This window comes from Drosophila santomea, chromosome X (assembly GCF_016746245.2).
Source record: "Drosophila santomea strain STO CAGO 1482 chromosome X, Prin_Dsan_1.1, whole genome shotgun sequence".
Classification (NCBI taxonomy): domain Eukaryota; kingdom Metazoa; phylum Arthropoda; class Insecta; order Diptera; family Drosophilidae; genus Drosophila; species Drosophila santomea.
The window spans coordinates 19,825,627-19,846,730 of NC_053021.2; the positions used below are offsets into that span (position 1 = coordinate 19,825,627).

At 57.6% G+C, this 21,104-nt stretch overlaps 4 protein-coding genes across 4 annotated transcripts; 2 read left to right on the forward strand and 2 right to left on the reverse strand.

Moving 5' to 3' along the window:
* The first annotated feature begins 52 nt into the window (after nt 1–52).
* LOC120456691 (probable E3 ubiquitin-protein ligase HERC2) lies at nt 53–16,719 on the forward strand. The gene is made up of 11 exons (XM_039643657.2): nt 53–2,406; nt 2,555–3,123; nt 3,190–3,738; nt 3,803–4,740; nt 4,816–4,972; nt 5,033–6,795; nt 6,855–7,228; nt 7,295–14,975; nt 15,040–15,523; nt 15,600–15,776; nt 15,845–16,719. The coding sequence occupies exons 1-11, from the start codon at nt 507–509 to the stop codon at nt 15,995–15,997; spliced, it is 14,745 nt and encodes a 4,914-aa protein (XP_039499591.1). The 5' UTR covers nt 53–506; the 3' UTR covers nt 15,998–16,719.
* Nucleotides 16,720–16,765: 46 nt separating this feature from the next.
* LOC120456692 lies at nt 16,766–18,082 on the reverse strand. Its single transcript, XM_039643658.2, has 2 exons — nt 17,893–18,082; nt 16,766–17,722 (listed from the first exon to the last, which is right to left on the reverse strand). Exons 1-2 carry the CDS (start codon nt 17,947–17,949, stop codon nt 16,871–16,873), a joined length of 909 nt encoding a protein of 302 aa, XP_039499592.1. The 5' UTR covers nt 17,950–18,082; the 3' UTR covers nt 16,766–16,870.
* Nucleotides 18,083–18,122: 40 nt separating this feature from the next.
* Nucleotides 18,123–18,671, reverse strand: LOC120456694 (putative 60S ribosomal protein L33). The gene is made up of 2 exons (XM_039643660.2): nt 18,478–18,671; nt 18,123–18,415 (listed from the first exon to the last, which is right to left on the reverse strand). The coding sequence occupies exons 1-2, from the start codon at nt 18,538–18,540 to the stop codon at nt 18,287–18,289; spliced, it is 192 nt and encodes a 63-aa protein (XP_039499594.1). The 5' UTR covers nt 18,541–18,671; the 3' UTR covers nt 18,123–18,286.
* A 1,517-nt stretch (nt 18,672–20,188) lies between these two features.
* LOC120456693 (general odorant-binding protein 19a) lies at nt 20,189–20,978 on the forward strand. Its single transcript, XM_039643659.1, has 3 exons — nt 20,189–20,296; nt 20,358–20,525; nt 20,610–20,978. The coding sequence occupies exons 1-3, from the start codon at nt 20,189–20,191 to the stop codon at nt 20,811–20,813; spliced, it is 480 nt and encodes a 159-aa protein (XP_039499593.1). The 3' UTR covers nt 20,814–20,978.
* The last annotated feature ends 126 nt before the right edge of the window (nt 20,979–21,104 follow it).

The window sequence follows — 21,104 nt, forward strand, 5'->3', positions numbered from 1 at the left end:
CGATAGATAGAGCCTTATATCGATTACTTGATGGCTATGACAGTTTGCACCTCCCCCTGATATCGATTGCCATCAAACAATTTTATTTCATTTTAAAATAATTCCTTGATTTTAATTCCCATTGTACTGGGAACTGGCACGTCCAATAGCCATTCAAAAGCAGCAAGTGCGGATATCGGAGAGTGCGAGTGCGGGTGGAAAAGTCCGAAAGTCATAACTCCGAGCGGAGCAACGAAATGAGCAGTGCGGACAAGGATAACAACGGATTATCCTGATCCTGGACTCCCAAGTGCAGTTGTGTGTGTGCGTGCGCGCGTGTGCGTGTGTGTAGTGTGTGTGCCAGTGACGACATTGACCCGCCCCCACCCGCGCCCAACCCACCACCTCACCCCCCTTGCAGGGGAAAATGTGCCATGCCATTGCCGTTGTTGTGGTTGTGGTTCGTGTTGGTTTCTAGGCTGAGTTCGGCGGTGGAGCACTAGAGAAGACAACGCCGAGACAATAACATGTTCAACCGCCAGGCGAGCGGAGGAGCCGGATCCAGTGGCCAGGGTGCTGGCCCTAGCCAACCCGCTGCTACACAACAAGTCTCCTCGGGAGTAGGAGGAGGAGGAGGAGGAGGTGCCAGTGTTGCAGCGCCAGGAGCAGGCTCCGCAGCAGGATCTGGATCTGGATCAGGTTCCGGATCAGCAGCACCGCCCAGCCATTCGCCCGATCTCTACCTGCGCCCGCTACCCTTTCTGGACGCCAAGTGGCTGCGCGCCGATCTCATCGCCTCCCTGCGCAACGCCGCCGACGGCGCCGTACTGTGGAACCATCTGATCCAGGACTGCGAGCTGGTCTCCTCGCCCACCGCGCCGCTCCTCAATGCCCGCGGCCAGCTGTCCTACCTGGGCGACGATGGTAAGCACTACTGCGGCGCTCAGCAGCTCAAGTGCTCCTGCTGCCAGCCGGAGTACTGCGGCCCGCTCTCCGCCTGCAACTGCGACGGCTGCCGGCCTCTGGACTCGGACACGGCCATCAAAAAGCTCACCACCCAAGCCGCCGCCCAGCAAGCAGCCCATCTCAGTCAGGCCACCGACATGGTCCTTAGCGGCTGGCTTTGGAGCCAGCCCCCGTCGCAGCAAGCGCGCTTGGATTGCCAGCGTTCCATGATCTCAGAGTTGCAAGAGTTGGCTTTGCGCGCAGCCGGCAACTGCCTCTCTGCACAGCATCTTCGCCAGCAACTCTTCGTCTACGAGCGCTACTTTGTGGCCCTGAAAAGGGAGAGGGAACGGGAGCGCCAGCCCACGACAAGCGCACAGGCGGTGGTCAGTGTCACCACCGCCAACACCACCATTGCTGTCACCACTACCAATGCTGCAGTGGAGTCCCAGCAGGCTGAGCAGCCGGAGCATGGAGCACTGGGCTTGGCACGCGTAGCCACCCGCGCCGCCCTAAACTTTAGCTTCGCCTTCCTGCGACGAGCCTGGCGCTCAGGTGAGGACACGGAAATGTGCAGCGAGCTGTTAAGCGAGGCGCTCGCTTCTCTGCAGGAACTGCCTGAGGCCACGCTCTTCGAAGCAGCCGTCGTCTCTTCGCTCTGGCTGGAGGTCATGGAGCGCTCCATCAAGTTCCTGCGTCTGGTGGCGCTTGGTGATCCGATGGGTGGTCGCTGTACGGCGCCACTAAACGACCGACACACGGCGCTGTGCCTCCTGCTGGAGCTGGGCGTGCAGAAGGGCACCCTGGCCGCCACGCTTGAGTGCGTCGTCCTGCTGCTGTTGCTCTGGGAGAAGGACCGTGCGGGCAACGACAATCGAGACATGCCACGCAAGACGGGCGCACCGCTGCAGCGAATCCTGCTGCGCTACCAGAAAATTGGAGCCACGGCCAAGGGAGGTGGAATCGTCGGAGGAGAGCCTGCTCCAGTGGCTAGCGCCACGGAGACTTTTCTTCGTTTTCTCTCGCTGCCCAAGAGCAGTGCGGCCATTGTGGACCTTCGTCGCGCCGCCGTCGTCATCATTTCTCACCTGGACCGCATGGTGCAGCCGCTGATGCCGCGCTGCCTGCTCCGCGGTGGACAAGCGACCGCCGCATCATCCAGTTCGTCACCTCAGCAGCGGATCTACGCGTTGGGCTGGCCATCGCTCTCCAAGGATCAGCAGGGATTCAGCGCTGAGCCGACGCTCAGCTGGAGTGGAGAATACACGGCCGTGCCCACGCTAAGCTGTCGCTTCCAGATCAAGCAGGTGGCCTGCTGCGAGACGCAGATGCTTATCCTTAGCCAGGAGGGTAAGCTGTACACCTGGCGCTTGGGCAAACCGGAAGCGGAACCGCTGCCAATGGAGGAGGTCGCCCACGAGGTGTTCATCAGCATCGCCGGCCACTGTGAAGGTCGCCACTTTCTGGCCATTGACAGCAACCGTAAGAGAATTTCAATCGTTTTTTTTATAGTGAAAAGTGTAGCACGCTTTTCTGCGTAGGTAAAGGTTTCATGTGTGTTTCTAACACTGAATTAACTGAATTATTATAATAGTTATAAACCTAATGCCGTTCTTCAAATTCGTTGCAGACAACGCCTACTCCTGGGGCACCGGCGAAGATCACCGCCTGGGCCATGGGGACACCCACGCCCGAGCCGTTCCCACCAAGATCGCAGCCCTGGAGCAGCACTGTGTACAGTCGGTCTACTGCGGCTGCTCCTACAGCGCAGCCATCACCTGCGGCGGAAACCTGCTGACCTGGGGACGCGGCACGTATGCTCGACTGGGCCACGGGAACAGCGACGATCGCAGTCTGCCCACCCTTGTGGTGGCCCTCTCCGACCACATGGTGGTAGACGTGGCTCTGGGCAGCGGCGACGCCCACTCGCTGGCGCTCACATCCGAGGGACTGGTGTTTGCCTGGGGCGACGGTGACTACGGCAAGCTGGGCAATGGCAACTGCAACGGCAGCCTGCAGCCGATTCTTGTGGAAACGCTTCCCCGGGTGCAGCGTGTCTTTGCGGGCTCCCAGTTCTCGGTGGCCCTGAGCAGCGAGGGTCAGCTGTATACGTGGGGCAAGGCCACCTGTTTGGGCCACCAGTTGGTGGAGCGCAGTGTCCAGGGGTGCAGTGTTCCGCGTCTGGTTAGCAGCTTGCAGGTGAGCTATAGCCACTTATCCAGTTATCCTGCCATCGTATCCTAACTTCTGGTTTTTCTTCCACAGCACAAACGCATTGTGGACGTGGCCGTGAGCGTGGCACATTGTCTGGCGCTCTCTAGCAGCGGGGAGGTATTCGGATGGGGCCGCAACGACAGCCAACAAATCTGTCCAGCCTCCGTGTCCAGCGAGCCTTTGTTGCGAACTCCCATTCTCGTGTCATTACCGACGTTTCCGGCCAGCGGAATCGCCTGCACCAGTGCCCAGAGTCTTGTGTGGACCCAGAGTTCCCACCAGGGTGTGCCGCGGCGCGCCCCCTTCGTCGTTGACTTGGGCGAACCGACGTTCCGTCTGCTAGACCAACTGCTGAGCATGTGCAGCAGCCAGGACAACCGTCAGACTCCGAACCAGGAGAGTGAGTGCATCGCAGTGGCCTGCCTAAATCTGTTCCGCCTGCAGCTACTCGCTCTAATCGCCAACGGGGTAGAGCCGCGCCAGGTGGGCCTGGCCAGTGGCAGTCGCCTTCTCTGTAGCCTCAAGACACGAATCCTCGGTTTGGCCGGCGGCAGCCAAGTGCTACGCACAATCCAAGTGGCCGCACAACAGGCACTGCAGGTATATATGTGGGGCACATCTTATGTGCTTCGTACTAATACCTTTCATTGATATTTTCAAATAGGACGGATGGAGTGTTCTGCTGCCCACAGCAGCGGAGCGTGCCCAGACACTCACTTCGCTGCTGCCCTCAGAGCCCGGACAGGCGTCCTCCGCTGGTCACCGCTTCATGACGGACCTCCTAGTCAGCTCATTGATGGCCGAGGGCGGTTTAGAGTCGGCGCTGCAGCACGCAATCCGTCTGGAGAGCAGCTCCTGCTCCGCGGACTGCGGCGACGGAGTCCACTTGCCATTGCTGCAGCTGATCACGCGACTGCTGAGCAACAACGCCGCGCTCTCCCAAACCCGACTGTCTCCCACGCTGGGCAAGCAGCAGGAAAAAGATGAGGATGAGCGCGAGCAGCAGCACCAGGAGCCGAGCACCAGTCCCAGCTTGAGCCTGCTCCACCGCTTCCAGCGCTTGCTGCTGTCCCACATCCACCAGGCGCAGCCCGAGGAGGAAACAACTGGCGCCGAGGCGCTGCTATTGCAATACATGCATGCGCTAATCCCCGCCTGCGTTGCCACATTACAAAAGGCACACGAATTGGCGTTGCAATGTCGGGAGCCGGGTGAACATTCCTTTGGTCAGATGGTTGGTCATCTGGGCCGCGTCCTCCAGGCGGATATTTCGGACGCTTTGCTGAACGAGTTGCTGGTGGGTCTGGTGCTCCTCAAGCGTGATCGTCCCCAGTGCCTCGGTGGCCTGCGTTGGGCCCGCCTCTTCCTGCCCCTGCTCCGCGTCCTAGACAGACTCAATCGAGCGCTTGGCGAGGGAGAATTGCGGGACGGCGACGACATGGGCTGGCCGGGCATCATTTGTCGAGGGGGACCCAAGGGCGGTCCTCCGCCGGCTGATCCCGAGACGCACTATGTGCGCCGTGCGGACATGGAAAATCTACTGCTCGATGGAACTCGTTGCATCATTGTGGCCGGTTACGTCTGCGATCTAAGCGGATACAAGTAAGTCAACTTGCATAGCTATCTTCAGCCTAATTCCAAGCTCATGCATCGTTTTTGGCCAATAACCCCTTATAGCTGCGAGTCGGAAACACTACGAAGCATTTTGGACTCGGGATTGGGCAAGGATCTTACGGCCGAGATGAGCAGTCAGGTGCACAGGAGCGCCATGGAGCACATCCTTGAGCACCACAAGCTGGGCAAGTACATGGTTCAGGCTAGCACCGAAGATAAGGTGAGATTTGAATCTATGTTTGATATTCCTCAACCAACCGAATGTTTTCATCCGATTCAGTCATCGGCACCTGGACCCAGTCGGCTGACACACTTTAGCTCGGAATGCGCTTTGGCACAGCTGCTCGGCCTGGTGGCCAATCTGATGTGCAGCGGACCGGCACTGCAGCCGGCGGAACTGCAGTGCCGTCAGTTGGACAAGTCGAACCTGCTAAGCGGTGGACTACAGCTCCTCCAGCCGAGCAATCCCTTCGACGAGGAGAAGGGCGAGGCGCGCAGCAGCCACAGTTGTCACAGTACGGCGGGTAACACGCCCACGGAACTGCCGCCTCCATTGCCAATGCAGCAGCAGCTGGCTCCGGGTCGAGGCAAATCCCAGTTGCAGCAGCGAGCAGATGCTTTCATCAGCGGCCTAGCAGAGGCGCGCATTTCAGAACCGCCTGTGGCTGCTTGGCTGGCGCTCACCGAGCGATACTGTAAGGCGCACAACTTGATGTGGCACCAGGAGTTCGCCACGGAACATCCCGTCCAGGAGCTAGAGCGCCTGTTAAGCGCCGTGCTCATCCGGCACCAGTACCTCGGCGGCCTGGTGCTGAACGCATTGGAGACAGAGTCGCCGCCGCCACGACAGCTCGGAGAAATCATTAGGCTTGTGCACCAGGCCAAGTGGTCAGTGGTTCGCACACGACAGCAACTGAACCGAAGCTACAAAGAGGTGTGTGCCCCCGTTCTGGAGCGCCTGCGCTTCTTGCTCTACGAGGTGCGACCAGCGATTAGTCCGCAGCAGCGTGGATTACGCCGTCTGCCCATTCTGCAGCGCCCGCCGCGCTTCCGGATGCTTGTGCGCCGTCTGCTTCAAGAGCTGCGCTCCTCGCGGCAGCCGGCCAAACCGGAAGATTTGCTCAACGCCTCAATTCAACAGGAGCAGGAGAAAAAACCCCAGGCCATGCCCAAGCAGGAGCTTGAGGAGCAGGAAGAGGAGGAAACACTGTTAAGACGACTGAATGAACGCCAGATCCATGGCGAGGGAGAGCTGGACCCGGCACTCATGCAGGACATTGTGGACTTTGCCCTGCAGGACAGCTGCGACGTGGAGACGGCACGACGGGCCATGTACTGCCAGATGCAGCGATACCAACTGAGGCTGGCCGGGCTCCAGATTGTCCAGCAACTGCTCGAGCTGCACGGCTTGCTGGATGCGGCACAGTACAGTCTCCTGAACGGTTTTCTCGGGCTGCACTTGAAATCCACATCCTCCGGAGGAGGATCTGCAGGATCCGGAAGCTCCTTGCACGTTCTCGGTCAGCTGAACATGATAAGTGCCTACCAGAAAGCCAGGCTACTGCTGGCACAATCTCGTGTCCTTGACTGGGCGGTGCGAGAGCTCCGTCGTCTGGTTAACCAAGAGCAACAGGGCCACGCTCGCGGAAAGGACAGCACCAATCTGGGCACCTATGTGCTGCTGAAGCGCCTGCCGCGCGCCCGCTTTCTCCTGAGCGTGTTCGGGCTGCTGGCCAAGGAGCTGGGCCCCAACGAGCTAGGCCTCCTCATTAACTCCGGCCTCCTGGGCACCGTGCTTGGACTGCTGGCGCAGACGGGCGGCGAGGGCGCAACCGGCGGCCAGGTGCACGGAGAACTGAGTATCCTTTACGAAGACAGCGTGCTGAAGCAAAAGTCCAGCAAGGCGCAGCTCAGCGGTCCCGATCTGGCAAAGCTGATGAAGATCGGCACCAGAATTGTGAGGGGAGCGGACTGGAAGTGGGGTGACCAGGATGGCAATCCGCCGGGCGAGGGTCGCATCATTAGTGAGGTGGGCGAGGACGGGTAAGTTGTGGCACTGATTTTATTTAGTGATATCGCAACTAATTGACCTTCCTGACCAGTTGGGTGCGCGTGGAGTGGTACACCGGAGCCACCAACTCGTATCGCATGGGTAAGGAGGGTCAGTACGATCTCCAGCTGGCCGACAGCGCTCTCAACGTTGCCTCACCCACGGAACCAGAGCGAGAGGATGTGTCTGGGAGCGAAGCTTCGCCCACCAGCGATTCGCACCCATCTAAGTTGCTTCGCCACTGCGCCGCCAAGCTCCTTCAGATTCTGGCGGTGGGAACTGGACTACACGGGGCTCAGCTGGATAAGCACGCCCTGCGTGGCATGACCAGCATGTTCCGAACTATCATCTACCCCAAACCAACGATGTCAAACATCTCCTATTCCTTAGGATGGCTCAACCTGGGCTTCATTCGAGCCATATCTGGTAGGTGTTATTTGTGATGACAAAACGAGCATCTATTAAGTGGAAAACATAATGTATGTCTTTTAGGTGATTGCCCACGGCTTTGCTTGGAGCTCAGCACGCCGGGATGGTTGAGTCACTACCTGTCGCTGCTGGAGCAGCCGGCGGGAAACGAGGCGGGCGTGTATAGGCAGCTCCACTGCCTGCGCCTGCTGCAGTTTATTCTGGCGCAGTGGGGCGCTGAGGAGGAGCCCCGGATGCCCGCCCTGGTCCACCAGTTGTTTGCCACCCTGGGACGCATCGCGCTACATTGTCCAGGCGATGCCAGTCTGCTGCCCACGGCCGAGGGCAAGGCGCGCGTCCTGCTCACCGCATCGCATTCGGGCAGCGTGGCCGAGGAGCTCGTCGCTCTGCTTCGCCGGCTGCACACGCTGCCCTCCTGGAACCCGGTCATCAATTCCTTTCTGGCGCAGAAGCTTTGCGTAGCCGCAGAGCTGCTGGCTGAGCAATCGCCGCACTCCACGACCCTGGACAGTGAACAGGTCTTTGTGCTAGGTGTACTCGGAGCCATGGGTGGGCACGATCTGCGTCCACGCGTCGGTCTCCATTGTTTTCACGAAGGCAGCCACATGGTGATCGCCAGCTTTACGCCCAAGGGCCGCTGTCTTCTGGCGCCTGGAGGCGTGGGATCTGGCGTGGGATTCGTTAAGGTGCAACTGCCGACAGTGATGCCCCACTTGGATCACACCGTATTTAGCTTGAGCCGTCTGCCTATGAACGAGATGCTGCTTAATGCTTGGACAGTGCTACTGTACGGACCAGCACCGGAACTCCGGGAGCTGCCCAGCAGCGCCGATGGTCGACTGGACTTGGCCCTGCTCAGGGCGCAGCAACTTCAGATGGCCGTACTGCACACAAACGGCGTGTTGTATCGCCACCAAGTCGCTTTGCGTCGCATCCTCAAGCAACGTGCACCAGGTAGCATATACGCGAGTGCCGATGAGCCGGACCGAAGCGATGCGGAGTCGCAGCAGGCTGTGGAGCAGGACCAGCAGTTGTCCACAGGAAGTGGCCAGGAGTCTCAGCTCTTGATACAGTGCATCCTTTTGCGAGCGACCCAGGCATCCCCAGTAAAGGCCTGCTACAGTTACATGGATCTGGCCACAGCCGCCCTCAACTGCATCCAATCTTTGGCCACCCAGGCTCACCAGGAGCTAAGCGAAGGTGGTGGTGTCCCTTCCAATGGTCAAGCACCTTCTTCGCCACCGCAGCCGACAATGGTGCACGGAGTGCCTGTCTACAATGTGGCAAGAAAGGAGCAGAAGCCTACGGAGCAAGTAGAACAGAAATCCAAGTGGCCAGCGGCGGCCACCGATGCCCAGCTAATTGGACAGATTATGGAGATGGGATTCACTCGTCGCACGGTGGAACTGGCCCTCAAGCAACTGTCGCTGCAAGCGGAGATAATGCCTACCCCCGAACAGATAGTGCAGTGGATCCTGGAGCACCCGGATGTGTGTGCTAACACCATCGAAGAGGATACGCTGCCACTGGCGTCTTCAGCCTCGGCTCACGACCCAGAGGCGGATTCGGACAACGAGTGTCCCAGTTCGAATTCGACAACCTCGTCCTCTTCCTCGTCGGACACCGTGGAGGGCCAGCCGGTGTCCGCCAGTGGAGGCACCCCACCGGTGAAGTTTGAGTCTCGGAAGGACTTTCAGACTGCTGATCTCTACGCCTTGTATGTACGCGGACTAGTTCGCCCGGGAATGACGGTGCGCTGCTGTCGGGACTTTGAGGAGATCAAACAAGGCGATATGGGCACCGTGCTCATCGTGGATACCGAAGGCCTGCACGATCTCAACGTTCAAGTCGACTGGCGCAATCACGGCACCACCTATTGGGTATGTTTCGTGCACATAGAGCTGGTGGAGGCGGCTCAGACTCAGCACCAGCCACGTCCTCCGCCCATCGCAGTGGGTGCACGGGTAAGGCTGCGCACATCCTCGCTCCGCTACGGAATGCTGTGCCAGTTGCGCCTGGGTCGAAGCCAAGGATCGGCGGCCATTGGAGTGGTGAGCTCGGTGCGCAGCAAACAACTCACTGTGGACTTTCCGGACCTGCCCGCCTGGCAGGGTCACATAAACGAAGTGGAACTGGTGGCAACGCTGCCCACCGCCGTCACGCTGCCTCCTCTGGGGGACTCCTGCAGCCAGGTGGTGCCCAGCGATCTCATCGAGGATTGGTCCAGATGCATTCGTTCGTTGACCGTAAGCTCCAATGAGGCAGCTGCCAAACATCTGCTTAACGGCAGCAACCAGCCGTGGCAGAGCTGTTCCAGCGGACCCTGCCGCCATTGGATCCGCCTCGAGCTGCACGACCGCATCCTTGTCCACAGTCTGACCCTGAAGGTTAGTCCCGAAGATCACTCGCACATGCCATCGCTGCTGGAGATACGCGTGGGCGAGTGCGTCGACAGCCTGAAGGAGTACACATGGATACCCGTGCCAGCGGGTGCTAGCCGCGTGCTGCTCATGCAGCAGGTGCCCACATATTACCCCTGGGTGGAGGTGGTGGTAAAGCAGTGCCAGAACAACGGCATCCAGTGCAAGATTCACGGTATCAAGTTCGTTGGTCGCCGCCAGCAACCGGATCTCCAGCACATCTTGGCTAACGCACAGTTCCTGGCCAGCGAGTACAGCGCCGGAGTGGGACCTGGATCAACAGCAGGAGCCGGAGCAGTAAGCACAGCCCACGAAGAAGCTGGAGCGGCCCCCGAGCAGGATCTACCGTGCACCGTAATGGTGTGGGGCCTCAACGACAAGGAGCAGCTGGGCGGGCTTAAAGGCTCGAAAGTGAAGGTGCCCACCTTCTCGCAGACCATCAGTCGCCTGCGTCCCATTCACATAGCAGGCGGATCCAAGAGCCTGTTCATCGTGAGCCAGGACGGGAAGGTGTACGCCTGCGGCGAGGGAACGAACGGTCGCCTCGGCCTCGGGGTGACCCACAATGTGCCACTACCGCACCAGCTGCCCGTGCTGCATCAGTATGTGGTGAAGAAGGTGGCCGTGCACTCCGGTGGCAAGCACGCGCTCGCCCTGACGCTGGACGGGAAGGTGTTCTCCTGGGGCGAGGGCGAAGATGGCAAGCTCGGTCACGGCAATCGGACAACGTTGGACAAGCCACGACTGGTGGAGGCGCTGCGAGCCAAGAAGATACGCGATGTGGCCTGCGGCTCCTCGCACTCGGCGGCCATCAGCAGCCAGGGTGAGCTCTACACGTGGGGACTGGGTGAGTACGGGCGTTTGGGACACGGCGACAACGCCACACAGCTGAAGCCCAAGTTGGTGGCGGCGTTGGCGGGCAGAAGGGTCGTTCAAGTGGCCTGCGGAAGTCGGGATGCACAAACACTTGCCCTCACGGAGGACGGAGCCGTGTTCTCGTGGGGCGACGGTGATTTCGGCAAGCTTGGACGCGGCGGCAGCGAGGGATCCGACACCCCACACGAGATCGAACGGCTCTCGGGCATAGGAGTGGTGCAGATCGAATGTGGTGCCCAGTTCAGCTTGGCTCTCACGCGAGCCGGAGAAGTGTGGACCTGGGGCAAGGGCGACTACTATCGTCTGGGCCACGGTGGAGATCAGCACGTGCGGAAGCCGCAGCCCATTGGAGGACTTCGAGGGCGACGGGTCATCCACGTGGCCGTTGGCGCCCTACACTGCCTGGCCGTCACGGATGCTGGCCAGGTGTACGCCTGGGGCGACAACGACCACGGACAGCAGGGCAGTGGCAACACGTTCGTGAACAAGAAACCGGCTTTGGTCATCGGATTGGATGCGGTGTTTGTGAATCGCGTTGCGTGCGGCAGCTCTCACTCCATCGCTTGGGGACTGCCCAACGCATCCACGGATGAGGAGAAGCGAGGACCCGTGCCCTTCGGCAGCACTCGAGATCCCCTGGGTGGGAGTAGCCTGGGCATATACGAAGCGGAGACAGTGCAAACCCTTAAACAGGAGGCCAAGCCCTTGAACCAGAGTAGCCTTAGCGAGAGCCTGGCCCTGGAGACACCAGCCGCCCGGCAGGCGGCTCTGGGTCACGTTCTGCGTGCCATGAGCATCCTGCAGGCCCGCCAGCTCATCGTCGCCGCACTTACCAGCCACAGCAAGGTGAACTTCAAGGAGCGTGGTGCAGCCGGAGGGGAGGAGGATCAACTCATTGGAGGACCCATAATGGGGGCACCGCTGCAGCTGGCGGAAACGATTGCTCAGGGTGGAGGAGAGGCGCCCGCCGATGCCACGGATGCCGGTCTGCAGGAGCACAGTCCCGAGGCAGCTGTTGATGCGATGACCGGAGGAATGTCGGCCGGCGGTGCTAACACTCTGCCACCGCTCACCGCCGGCCCACTGAGCGCCTTCCAGAGCCTAACTGGATCGCTGTCCATGTCGGGATCGCTCTCCAGCAGTGCCTTGCCCCAGCACAAGCACTCTCGGATGTCGGCCAGCGCAATGTCCGTGATGGCTGCCACCATGACGCAGCAGGAGGAGATGCTATCCCATATTAGCCACTGCCATGGCCTAGACGACTTCGGCGGCTTGCTGGGTGAGCCGGAGGCCAAGAGTCTGGTGGAGCTGCTAAAGCTGGCAGTTTGCGGACGATGTGGACCACCAAGCACAGCGCAGACCATTGCCGACACTCTAATCTCCTTGGGAGCTGGGTCAGCGCCGGTGGGCGCAATGCTCCTTGAGACGTGCATCACGGAACTGGAGGACCTGTGCACTTCGCGCCACTGCCTCGGTAAGTTGCCCAAGCCAGTGATGCAGGAGAGCAGCCACCCGTACGTGGACAACGTAAACGTGACCGGAGTGGTGCGCATACCCGGTGCGGAGATGTTGCGCCTGGAGTTCGACAGCCAGTGCAGCACCGAGAAGCGTAACGATCCCCTGGTGATCATGGACGGCACTGGTCGGGTGCTGGCCATGCGTTCGGGCCGGGAGTTTGCCCACTGGGCTCCGGAGATCCGTGTGCCGGGCGACGAGTTGCGCTGGAAATTCTCCTCGGACAGTTCGGTGAACGGATGGGGCTGGCGCTTCTGGGTGCACGCCATCATGCCGGCGGCCACGCTGGGCGAGAGTGGATCGGATCGAGCTGTGCTGTCACAACCCTCGATGGCACTGGTCATGTCGCTGCTGGACTCCCGCCTCGCGCCTCGACAACCGAGTGTGCTGCTCCGGTTGGCCTCCGCACTGGCGGCTTGCTCACAACTGGGCGCCCTTACCACCGCCCAGAGGATTTGGTCGCTGCGCAAACTGCACGCTGTACTGCTGCTGGAACAAGCTCCGCGACCACAGGATCCATCGCTGTCCACGCTGCTGCAGCCCTTAATACCGGAGCTGTTGCGCCAGTACGAGTACGAGGAGCCGCAGGTGCGCGGTGGCATCCATCTCATGCACTCGGACTACTTCAAGACCCTGGCCGCACTGGCCTGCGATATGCAGCTTGACGCTACACTGCCCGCCACTTCATCATCGTCGTCGTCGTCGGCTGCAGCTGCGGGTGCCACCTCCTCGACTGGCGACGTGCACAAGTGGGCCTGGTTTAAGCGTTACTGCATCGCCGTTAGAGTGGCCCAATCTCTGATCCGGCGCACGGAGCTGCCGCGAGCGTTTTGTCTGGAGGTGCGCAAGAAATTCGCCGAAATGCTGCCCAGTTCGAGCTCGAACTCCAATGCCAATCCTGGCTGCCAATCGCCCGGAGCGTCCATGCTGAACTCCACAACTTCACTGTCGTCCAGCACGGTCAGCAATGTGTCTCCACCGCCAGGCATCAGCAGCGAGCAGCCGGATCTACACTGCCATGCCCATCAGTTGGAGTCCACTAGCACGCTGCTCCACGAGGATCACACGCTGTTTCAAGCTCCGCACGACGCCCAACTGCTGCAGTGGCTCAACCGGAGACCAGACGACTGGGCGCTCAGCTGGGGTGGAGCCAGCACCATCTACGGATGGGGCCACAACCACCGCGGGCAGCTTGGCGGACTGGAAGGCAGCCGTATCAAGACGCCAACGCCGTGCGAGGCGCTCAGTCTTCTCCGGCCAGTTCAGTTGGCTGGCGGAGAGCAATCCCTATTCGCGGTGACGCCCGATGGCAAACTATTTGCCACGGGATACGGATCCGGCGGAAGACTGGGCGTCGGTGGCAGCGACAGCTGGGCCATTCCCACATTGCTGGGCTCGCTGCAGCACGTGTTCGTCAAGAAGGTTGCTGTGAACTCCGGCGGAAAACACTGCTTGGCACTGACCACTGAGGGCGAAGTGTACGCCTGGGGTGAGGGCGAGGACGGAAAGCTGGGCCACGGTAACCGGATGAGCTACGACCGTCCCAAGCTGGTGGAGCATCTCAACGGGATGAGCGTGGCGGACATTGCCTGCGGCAGTGCTCACTCAGCGGCGATCACGGCCAGTGGCCATGTGCTCACTTGGGGCAAGGGTCGCTACGGGCGACTGGGACACGGCGACTCCGAGGACCAGCTGCGACCCAAGTTGGTGGAGGCGCTGCTCGGCTATCGGGCCATCGACATTGCCTGCGGCTCCGGAGATGCCCAGACGCTGTGCATCACCGACGACGACAATGTGTGGAGCTGGGGCGATGGCGACTACGGCAAACTGGGACGCGGCGGCAGCGACGGCTGCAAGCTGCCGTACAAGATCGAGAGTCTGGCCGGACTGGGAGTGGTCAAGGTGGAGTGCGGCTCGCAATTCTCGGTGGCACTGACCAAATCCGGAGCGGTGTACACCTGGGGCAAGGGAGACTTCCATCGCCTGGGCCACGGATCCGTTGACCATGTCCGCCGGCCCAAGAAGGTGGCCGCTCTGCAGGGAAAAAAGATTATTTCCATCGCCACCGGCTCGCTGCACTGCGTCGCCTGCAGCGACTCCGGCGAGGTGTACACCTGGGGCGACAACGATGAGGGGCAACTGGGCGACGGCACGGTTACAGCCATTCAGCGGCCGCGCCTGGTAGCCGCTCTCCAGGGCAAGCACATTGTGAAGGTCACCTGCGGATCCGCCCACACGCTAGCTCTCTCAACATCGCAGCTGAGCGAGCGCCTGCGCCCGCTGCCTAATCCACCGCTGGAGTACGACCTGGTGCGCGATCTGGCGCCGGAGGCCCTGCACGCTCGCCTTATCCTGCTGCACCACTTCTCGGAGCTGGTGTGCCCGTGCCTGGCCATGCTGCCCATCTCCGGCGACTTGAGTCTGGGCGCACTGAAGGATGTCCTCGTGTACAACATCAAGGAGGCTGCCTTCCGCAAGGTCATCCAAACGACAATGGTGCGCGACAAGCAGCACGGGCCCGTCATCGAGCTAAATCGCATCCAGGTGAAGCGGTCGCGCAGTCGCTGCAACGGATTGGCCGGCGTCGATGGAATGAAGAGCGTCTTTGGCCAGATGGTGCAGAAGCTGCCGTTGCTCACCCAGGAGGCGCTGGCTCTGCCCCACCGCGTGTGGAAGGTAAAGTTCGTGGGCGAGAGTGTGGACGACTGCGGCGGTGGCTACAGCGAGTCCATCGCTGAGATGTGCGACGAGCTGCAGAATGGCAGCGTGCCGCTTCTGATCAACACTCCCAATGGACGCGGCGAGGCGGGCGCCAATCGCGACTGCTTCCTGCTGGACCCCACCTTGTCCTCGGTGCTCCAGATGAACATGTTCCGCTTCCTTGGCGTCCTCATGGGCATCGCCGTGCGCACTGGATCGCCGCTGAGCATCAAGTAAGTGTCGAGTTAAGGGATTTAAGGGATTAAGGTCACTAAAGCCCTTGTTTTGACTTTTCAGTTTGGCGGAGCCTGTATGGCGTCAATTGACGGGCGAGATTCTACGGCCCACGGATCTCACCGAGGTGGACCGCGACTACGTGGCCGGACTGCTCTGCATCCGCAACATGGACGACGACCCGAAGCTGTTCACCGCTCTAGAGCTGCCCTTCTCGACGTCCTCGGCCCGTGGCCACGAGGTGCCGCTGTCCACGCGCTACACGCACATCTCGCCCAGGAATCGGGCGGAGTATGTCCGCCTGGCGCTCGGATTCCGTTTGCACGAGTTCGACGAGCAGGTGAAGGCGGTACGGGACGGCATGTCCAAGGTGATTCCAGTGCCTTTGCTCTCGCTCTTCTCCGCCGCGGAGCTGCAGGCGATGGTCTGCGGCTCGCCGGACATTCCGCTGGGTCTGCTCAAGTCGGTGGCCACCTACAAGGGCTTCGATCCGAGCTCTGCGCTGGTCACCTGGTTCTGGGAGGTGATGGAGGAGTTCACGAATCAGGTGGGTCCCAGGTCCCATATGGCCGTACTATACGTCCTCGTGAGCAGTATTTTAACTACAGACTTAACTTTTTCAGGAGCGCTCTCTATTCCTGCGGTTCGTTTGGGGTCGCACCCGATTGCCGCGTACCATTGCTGACTTCCGTGGCCGTGACTTTGTGCTGCAAGTGCTCGAGAAGAATCCGCCTGACCACTTCCTGCCTGAGAGCTACACGTGCTTCTTTCTGCTCAAGATGCCCCGCTACTCGTGCAAGGTAAAGACAATGGCAACCGATTGCCTCCGACAGGGAATCTGACTAATGGCAAAACCGTTTGTTTCCAGGCCGTGCTCCTTGAGAAGCTCAAGTATGCCATACACTTCTGCAAGAGCATTGACACGGACGAGTACGCACGCGTGGCCATGGGCGAACCCACCGAGGCCACCGGAAGCGAGGACAACAGCGACCTGGAGTCGGTGGCTAGCCACGAGGGTTGAACCGAACCCACTGTCCATCCGGCCGGCCCACTGTCCAACTGACCCATCCTGCCCGACCTGAACAATTACAGTACCGAAGAACAAATCGATCAAGGGTCCATCTCAGACCTTGGAAGTCTGGCGAATCTCCCAGCAGTTTACGATCCTCACCCACTAGGACACACGAAGCCTTCAAGTTACACCCACTCACGCGACACGTACACATATATACACGTATAAACATATATTTTAAATTAGCACTTGAATCTGAGCAAGACGACGACGAATCGAGCAAACGAGACGGCAAGCGAGGGGGAGAGAGAGAAAGAGAGAGAGAGAGAGAGAGAGAGAGAGACGGCGAGAGAGCGAAAGAATCGGTCGATCGCATAATGAAACCAAAAAGCAAAACGTTAAAGTTATTTCCATATTATATTATATATACATATAAATTAAAATATAAATGTTAGTTGAAGTCCACTCATAATTATACAAAAGGCTTAAACGTTAGACGCAACCCAAACCAATCTAATCCAATCGAATCCAATCCATTCCCATTCCCATCCATCTCAAGTTGCCCCGCCCACAAAACAGTTAATAAGCTATGTAATTGGTATTGATAACCCCGAGAACAGAAAGGGGCTGAATACGTTTCCAATGATGATCTATTTAAAAGTTAGATGCCGCAAAGAAAACTCTATCTGAACTAAACGGAAGCTAAATAAAATACTTTATAAAGCACTAACGCCCTCTTTTGAATCCGCCAAGTAATGGATTATCTAAGCATAATGCTTATGATAAAATAAGCTCCTTTTAATTATTTAGACTTAAAATTTAGCAGATCGAAAGAAGCCTACGCCCTGACCTCGTCAACTCGTCAGCTCGCCAACTCGCCAACTACTTCTCATCGCTGGTGAAGTACAGGCCGGAAGCGAAGCCATCGCTGAAGGCGCTGTACTCCGCCTGTTCCTCCGCCTGCGGCTGGGCGCCAGCCTGTTCCCGTCCCAGTTCCTCCGGCTGTCCCGAGGCGCTCTCTTGGCTACTGGTGGGCACGCATGAGCGCGGTGCCGTGCGGCGCTTTAACGGCGTCTCATCATCCTGGCCGTCGTCACGCTCATCCTCGTCCAGCTCAGCCCGCGAGACTTCCACTGCGGCTGCCTGAGCAGTGGCATCAATAGCGTTGCCGCTGGTGTTGACCGCCGCATTGCCCAAAACGGCGCCCACGACTCCACGCAGCACCCTGTAGAAGGCGTCGTGCACGTGACCCAACACTTGGCTAGCCGGACGCACTTGCTCTGCCTCGGGCTGCGTGTACTGTTCGTACTGATATGGCGGCTGGATCTGCTGACCACGTGTCTTGCTCATGTGGCTGCTATGCTTCACGGCTGCCTCAGTCCGCCGCTGCGGCTCCTCGCAAGGACACTTGCGGCGCGGAGCTGAGCCGGAGGATGCCCCCGATGCGGGTGGTGGTGGCGGCGGCGGATCGTCGCGACAGCCATTGTCATTCTCGCCCGCCGCCCGGCGTTGCTGCTCGCGATCGAACTCGGACATGGCCCGCTCCGATCGCTCCCGGCAAACTGAGCAGTCGGGATCCACGCCGTAGACGCCAATGTCGCCATTGAGCGACGAGTCGTGGTCCGACTCACAGCTGCACTTGCCGCTGGCCAAGTCGCCGGACTTGCCGGATCCGCGACGCAGCTTGTACACGATGAACAACAGGGCCAACGTGGCGTATGTGGCCTTGGCCACCTGCGAAATGAGTCTTAGTATCAGCGAAGTACTTCATTTTAAATGTAATTAGTTATTTATAGAGCAGGAATTTATACTGATGATAAATCAGTTTTCAAAAAAATATGTGGAGCATTCATTTGTGTACATTACCAGCTCCAAAGCGATGGTGCATTTAACTTGGTGCTTACGTTAGCGCGTCCATTGATGGTTGTCCCATTGAAGTACTTCTTAAAGCCGTCGGCCATCGTTAGGAATGGATCTGGATCTGGATCTGGAGATCTGGGTTTCGGTTTGGGTTTGGTTTTGGGTCCGGGTGAGAGGTGTGTGTGTTCTGCCTGTAGCTCCGAGCGAGAACCTAATGACAGGAGCGAAGTCTATAGCTCGGCCTACTAGAGTACAAAATCTGTGTTCGGTGGCAAGATTCGATTTTTATTGACTCAACGGGAGTACAGGAGTACAGTAACTGTGGCAGGGACCGCAAACGGGGTGATGATTATAACTAGATATGGATTACTGAGTAATCCATAGCCGAAGGAGTGGGGACATGGGACTGCACTTCAAGGATTTGGCAGCATCGGCGCCCTAGCCATGGAGCATGGCCTGCTGGCAGCCCTTGCAGTAGAGCATGGCCTCGCGCCGCTTCGAGTTGCGGCGATGCATCTTGACCAGGACGTAGACGAGGCCCACCGAGGCCCAGGTGGCCTTGGCAACCTGTGGGTTTCGGAGGCGGATTTGGGCGCATCTCGTAGACTGGCGTGCACTGAATCACTTACATTGGCGCGACCACGCATGGTCTGGCTGTTGAAGGCGTCGTTGAAGTTGAACTGTTCGGACATCTTTGGATCGTTGTGGACCGGATCGGCGCAGCTGCGAACAAAAGATTCAAATTTGGATTCGATATTCGACCTGTATTTTGGCCCGGGACTCGGATTGTGACTTTTAGGCGTTCGGAATGAAGGGTATGTCACTTACAGTCGTCAAAGCCGTCTCGGGTATCCCAACTGTGGAGAACGCTATAGTCTATAGTCTAGTATCGACTACTGGACACCCACTAATAAGCTTGAGCAATACAACGAAAATTGAGATATGCAAAAGGCACAACGAATGCTTTCGATTTTAATATACCTTTAACTGACTTTCAAAATGTCCGATTTCATTTATGGCCAGCTACATAAAATACCATTAACTATATATATTGGAATATTTTTAAATAAACTATTTGTATAACAATTACTCGTAGAGTAAAAGGGTACACTATATTCGTTGAAAAGTATGAAACAGGCAGAAATTCCTACCTTTCCAACCAGGATTCTGGCCATGTCCGTCCGTTCGTCTGTCCGTCCGTTCGTCTGCCCGTCCGTATAAACGGAAAGTAAAGTTATTCGAACATTACGTATACAACAAATGGTGGTCTGAGGGTTTATTTAAATTTTATCTCTTAGCTGCAGTGTAAACAATCTGGCCTGATTAGCAATAAGCTTCAGTTATACTAATGAAAATATAAGCTCTTTGTGATTTTATAATTTGCATGTATTATTTATTACAGTTAGCTTTATCAGCGATTTGTGCTCATGCCACACGCAACACTACTTATTTCAACGTCATCAGTCGTACTAAATGCACAAATGAAATATATTTCGCCAAATAAATGCCAACTTGCAACTGGTTTGAATGCTAATCAAACAGAACTACTCGTTTGCTTACAAGGTAATAGGTGGTTAAGTGAGTGTAATGGACTTACTTAAGGGCTGGCAGGGTTATATTTTTAATGTATGCTTTGTAACTATATTTAAAAATATGTTTAAAAAATGAATCCCTATTATATGAGACTCCAACAAAAAAAGCACTCATCCCAGAAATGGGGAAACTACTTTACTTCTGATATTATATCTTCAAATCTTCAACTCTACAGCTTCAAGGAAGAAAAGTAATCAGCTGTTTAATTCGATTTTTAGGGCTTAAATAAAATAAATATGCGAAAGTTGTTTTGCAATATATGTATAATAATTTTGAAATTGGTAAATAATATGATTACCGATCATCTGTATACTGATAGCAGGGCAAACTATTTTAGCGTGGCCTCAAAGCAGAAAACCAGAAACTCAAAACTATACGGCTCTAACTTTGGAACCGATTTTGGAACCGCCCCAGCAGATCTCTGATTGAAGTCTTATTTGCATTTGCATGATCGAAAACAGTGGGGAAATGCTGCGGCCCAGCAATGGGATTGTAGACGCATCTCGGCCAGAATCGCGCCTCGCATGTCACCTCGCACGGTCATCCAACACCACACTGTCAATTAATGTGACGAGATTATAGCCCAACCAACCGCCCGCCAGCCACCTCCTATTTTGATATGGAAATGGGCGGTTTGGGGGCAGGATTGGCGATAACCCATAATTCCAGCACCCTCTTAGGGTTTCAATCGAACCAATATGAAGTCATTTGCATGTCGGCGGGTACGGCGTATAAAAGGAGACGACGATGGGTCTGGAGTCTGGAATCCGCCACATCGGCTCGGAAATGAAGTTTCATCTGCTGCTGGTCTGCGTCGCCATATCCCTGGGACCGCTGCCCCAGTCGGAGGCAGGGGTAGGTCCTTAAGCTCTCTGTACCCAAAGGCTGCCTCATGGATACTGTCCATCACTTGCAGGTGACGGAGGAGCAGATGTGGGCCGCCGGAAAGCTGATTCGCGACGTTTGCCTGCCCAAGTATCCCAAGGTCAGCGTGGAGGTGGCCGACAACATCCACAACGGGGCTATACCCAATAGCAAGGACTCCAACTGCTACATCAATTGCATCCTGGAGATGATGCAGGCGGTATGTATTTCACAGATTCTATTGGGTGTATCAGCACCCTCGATTCGCCCAGCATAATAACCCATCCGCTCTGCTCGCGCTCAGATCAAGAAGGGAAAGTTCCAAGTGGAGTCGACCCTCAAGCAGATGGACATTATGCTGCCGGACAGCTACAAGGAGGATTACCGCAAGGGCATCCACCTGTGTAAGGACTCCACCGTGGGCCTGAAGAACGCCCCCAACTGCGATCCCGCCTACGCCCTGCTCAGCTGCCTGAAGAGCAACATCAAGGTGTTCGTGTTTCCCTAGGCCTTGGATGCCATTGCGATATCGGATGCGTCACACATTGGCATCTGGAACAGGTGACTCCGCAACTAATAAAGTATATATGTAACATATGTATATATCTTGCCCGAAATCCCAAACCCAATCCACTGCACTGACCAGATGATCAATAAAAGCTAGCCGGAGGGCCCCACCAACTGTGGTGCGTTTTGATTGGGCTGCGATGGATGGATAGATGGGTGGTTGTGGCGGGGCTTGCATGATCCGCCCCAGCAATGTCATGGCTATCTCGGGGTGATCTACATCCGAGGCGAT